This window comes from Mesitornis unicolor, unplaced genomic scaffold (assembly GCF_000695765.1).
Source record: "Mesitornis unicolor isolate BGI_N332 unplaced genomic scaffold, ASM69576v1 scaffold32855, whole genome shotgun sequence".
Classification (NCBI taxonomy): domain Eukaryota; kingdom Metazoa; phylum Chordata; class Aves; order Mesitornithiformes; family Mesitornithidae; genus Mesitornis; species Mesitornis unicolor.
Window position 1 is genome coordinate 1,872 of NW_010186707.1, and position 3,880 is coordinate 5,751.

Genomic DNA, 3,880 nt, shown 5'->3' on the forward strand with positions numbered 1-3,880 from the left:
TGCAGAGCAACAGTTGCAGGCTGCAGGCTCAGGGGAAAAAAAAAACTAGCAAGAAGGAAAAAAAATTTATCCCCTCGCCCATTTTACTGCTTTCCCAAAGTTTTCTCTGTTAATTGTGGTCAAAAGTTTTAATTTTTTTTTATTTTTTCGCGAAAACCTCGGCGAGCATTAAGCGCTCTTACATGGTGCAAAGTCATGTGTTTCCTTTTAAGTTGAGATTGCTGAATGCCAACCGCTCGATATAATAAACAGCAAATTTGTGGTATCCTGTTGCAGTTTGGAGCTGGACTTAGGAGCGGAGGGGAGTGGGGTGTACGGGGAGCCCTTGCTTAGATGGGCCGGGGCGCTGGGAAAGCCACTGCTCTCACTGCAGGGTGTGTTTTTTCTCCTCTGAAAAGTGGAAAAACTCCCCTCTCCGGTCTTCATCCATGCAGTGGGTTAGAATAATGCGGAATATTTATTTTATCGGGGCGCGATCTGTACCCGTCTCTTTGTTTAGCAGGCGAAAAGGAAAATACTGAGAGATCTGAGAGCCCCAAATGAGGTTTTGCTGTTTAGGAATGGCAAAGGGTAGGCGCCTACTGTTTTCTAGGGAACATCTCCCATCCCAGGGACCATTTTCTCTCGAAAGTTTTAAGCGTTTGAGAAACCTTTTCGCTGGGGGCGGAGGGAAATCTTTTTTCTGGTGAGGGGACGACACAAGATTTTTCCGCTTCTGAGAGTTGAAGCGATTGCTTGGTGGCCGTGCTGTCGAAATTCAGTAGCTTATTTAAACGCTGTAATTAATTTTATTTTATTTTATTTTCGCCTTGTCTTCCCCCCCCCCCCCCTCCCTCTCTCTGCCCATCGGAGAATGTTTCCTCCATTTAAAGTGAGATGCACTGGACTGGATAAAAAGGCCAAGTACATTTTATTGATGGATATTGTGGCGGCTGATGATTGTAGGTACAAATTCCATAATTCCCGGTGGATGGTAGCCGGGAAAGCTGACCCTGAAATGCCAAAGAGAATGTACATCCACCCGGACAGCCCGGCCACCGGCGAACAATGGATGTCCAAAGTCGTCACCTTTCACAAGCTGAAGCTCACTAACAACATCTCTGACAAGCACGGATTTGTGAGTGCCTTTTACACCTTCCTCTGCCCTCCCTTTCCCCTCCCTCGCTGCCCGGCCGAAGCGGCGGGTCCCGGCGGGGGGAATGCTTGGCCGGAGCCATGTCCGCAGCTCCGGCTGGCCGCTCCTACGGGCGGGCTGAATGGGGGGAAAACGGGGGATAAATCCTCCACTCCATGCACACCGGGACGTGAGCTTGTCCGGTTTATAATATTCCTTGATTTTTTTTTTCTTCTGTTGCTGAGGCCAGGATTAAACACATGAGTTTATTCTGTAACCTCAGAGCCATTCAGCATGAACTTTAGAGAGAGATTTCTAGCACAGTGCAACTCGATATTTCTCGGAGTTGTGGTGACTTTATATATCTATCTATATTTTTAATAAAGTCGATCACGCTTTTTAACCATAGGAAAATGATATGTATATGTGTATAAAAGGCTTAAAGGCCTAAGTACGCAAACATTTAAATATATATTAATCTGGATAATGTAAAGCAAGCCGGAGTGAAAATAAACAGGGACCAAAATCAGAGGTCAAGTTGCCCATTCATGTCTATCCACTCCTTTACATTTACTGGGTGTGCAGAGATAAAAACTTAGCCTAAGAGTGAAATCAAACAAACCTGCTGATAAGTGCCCTGAGGATCCTGGCCATTTCTTTCTGCTCCTGGGAAAGCCTCCACCTCGGAGCCGGGGGTTGCTGGCGGTGGCCGCGGCCAGGGGATCTCTAATGTGCCGAAGATTGCATTTGCTGGCCGTGATTTGATTAGACGAAACATTTTTGCTTTTCGCAGAAGGCCTTAAGTGGATTGGGGTGAGCAATTAGCCCCAGCCAAGGCTCTCGCCGTGGTGTTGCTATTGTAGCTGCTGCTGCTTCTTTAATTTTTTTTTCCACGTTAAAATAAAAATATATTAAGTCGGAGCCCAAACAGCTTCCCCCCCGCCTTCCCCTCCTCTCCTAGGAGAGCTCTGCTGGGGTTTTACACCCTCCTTACCGCCCCCGGAGAGGTCCAGCAGAGAGCCTAACCCCGGCGAGCTGGAGCTGTCAGGGCTTTTTGTTGGCTGCTGCGAGGCGTGTGCGTGTGTTTGGAGTGTGCTCGGCAGGGAGGAGGAGTGAGGGGAGGAAGGAGAGGGGAAGGCAAATTAGGAGAAGAAAGTGCCCATGGGGGTGCTGCTTCAGCTGACCATCTTCTTCCTCCCCTTGTCCTCTCTGCTGCCGGCCGCTGCCCCCCCCCCTCCTTGCCCCCCTTTTAAACTCCATGCACAAGTACCAGCCCCGGTTCCACATCGTCCGAGCCAACGATATCCTCAAGCTTCCCTACAGCACGTTCAGGACCTACGTTTTCCCGGAGACTGAATTCATCGCAGTGACCGCATACCAGAATGATAAGGTAAGGAGATTAAGAAAGGATTTGGTTTACGTGTTTTGGCTTTTAACAGAGCTTTTACTCTGCATTGTTCCCTTAAAAATCACGAAGCCCATCCCGTTCCTCTCTCTCCTTTGCCGTTCCCCCAAAGCCTCCTTGATCTAACTTTGGGAAGGCGCCGGGGGAGGGGGTCGGGCACTTTCCTAATACCGACCCCGGGGAAGGCAATTAGAAGGGAGGTCTGGGGGAGGGGGGGGCTGTTTAGGGGGATTTTTTTGCCCCTCACTATGAGGAAAGGAGTAGGATGGGGTGGGGATCGCCGCGCTCGGTGTGGATTTAATGTAAGATGCATCGAGGAGGGGGAAAAATAAAAATGGGCTCTGTGTGTCGAAAGACAGAGGGGGGAAAGCAGTGGGGCTGGCAATTTTGTAATTCTTCCTGGCCTTTGTGCTGTTTTAGCTCCTTTAACAGCAATTGGCAATAAGGCTGGAGTGCACGTCTGGTTCCTATTATTATTATATTATAATTTATTTTTTTTGCATCCAGCAGTGTTTTATTATTTTTTTGTGGTGCAGAAATATGTTCTGATCAGAGAGGGCTATCTCGCTCGAATTGAGCAGGAAGGTCTGAAAGAGTCAGTGCGAGAAAGTTTTGCAGCACTGCACACGCTGCCTTTCCATTTCTGCTGGTTTAGTGTCACTTGCAACGGAGGCAGTAGATTTGGGAGAGTGGCAAACGGCAAATTTACGCTAATTGAGCCCAGTGGAAGGAAGCGAAGGAGCCAAAGGAGGGGCTTTGATTTAATTTTTTTTTTATTTTCTCTCTATATATTAAAACTTTGCGTGCATGTGCGTTCGGCGCAGGAAGGTCTGTATGTGCAGCACCCTCTCGCCACAGCTTCCCCCGGCCTCTCTCTGCCCCCTCCCATCCTTCATGATTCAAAATTTAGGGGTGAAGAAAGGGGGTCCGCACTCTTCTGCCCTCGGTTTCCAAAGAAGCCACTTCTCCCGCTAGGCTCGGGCTGTTTTCCTCTCTACGGGCGAGGAAACGGCAAGAAAATGCGTGTACAGAGAGCAGACCTTGCTTTGGCATTTAGCAGCAGCGCTGCCCACCCCGGTCGATCAGCTGGGGCCGGTGTAGTGGAAGGCCAGAAATGAGCAGATTTGTCTGATTGCCATGAAATCGCCTGGAAAACGGCGTGAGGGAGCGGCGGGGAGCGATCGGCTCCGAGATTCAAAATCCCGCTGTTTTTTAGCCATGACTTTTCCTACTTTTTCCTGATCCCGCGTGTGCAGGAAGGCGGGGGTGGAAGGGAGCGGGGGGGTAACTCGGGAGCCGGGACCTGTCCTGGCCGGCTCTCAGTCCTGCTCGCAAATTGGGTGTCCGCACCTCCCCCCGCC

At 49.8% G+C, this 3,880-nt stretch overlaps 1 protein-coding gene across 1 annotated transcript in view; it reads left to right on the forward strand.

The window, feature by feature from the left end:
• Positions 1-2,528, forward strand: part of LOC104541225 (T-box transcription factor TBX3) — a gene marked incomplete at its 3' end in the record, with an annotated part of 3,846 nt that extends 1,318 nt beyond the window's left edge. The window contains exons 2-3 of the mRNA XM_010185224.1: positions 853-1,137; positions 2,348-2,528. Coding sequence (XP_010183526.1) covers positions 853-1,137; positions 2,348-2,528 — 466 coding nt within the window. The remainder of the gene's footprint in view (positions 1-852; positions 1,138-2,347) is intronic.
• Positions 2,529-3,880: the final 1,352 nt, after the last annotated feature.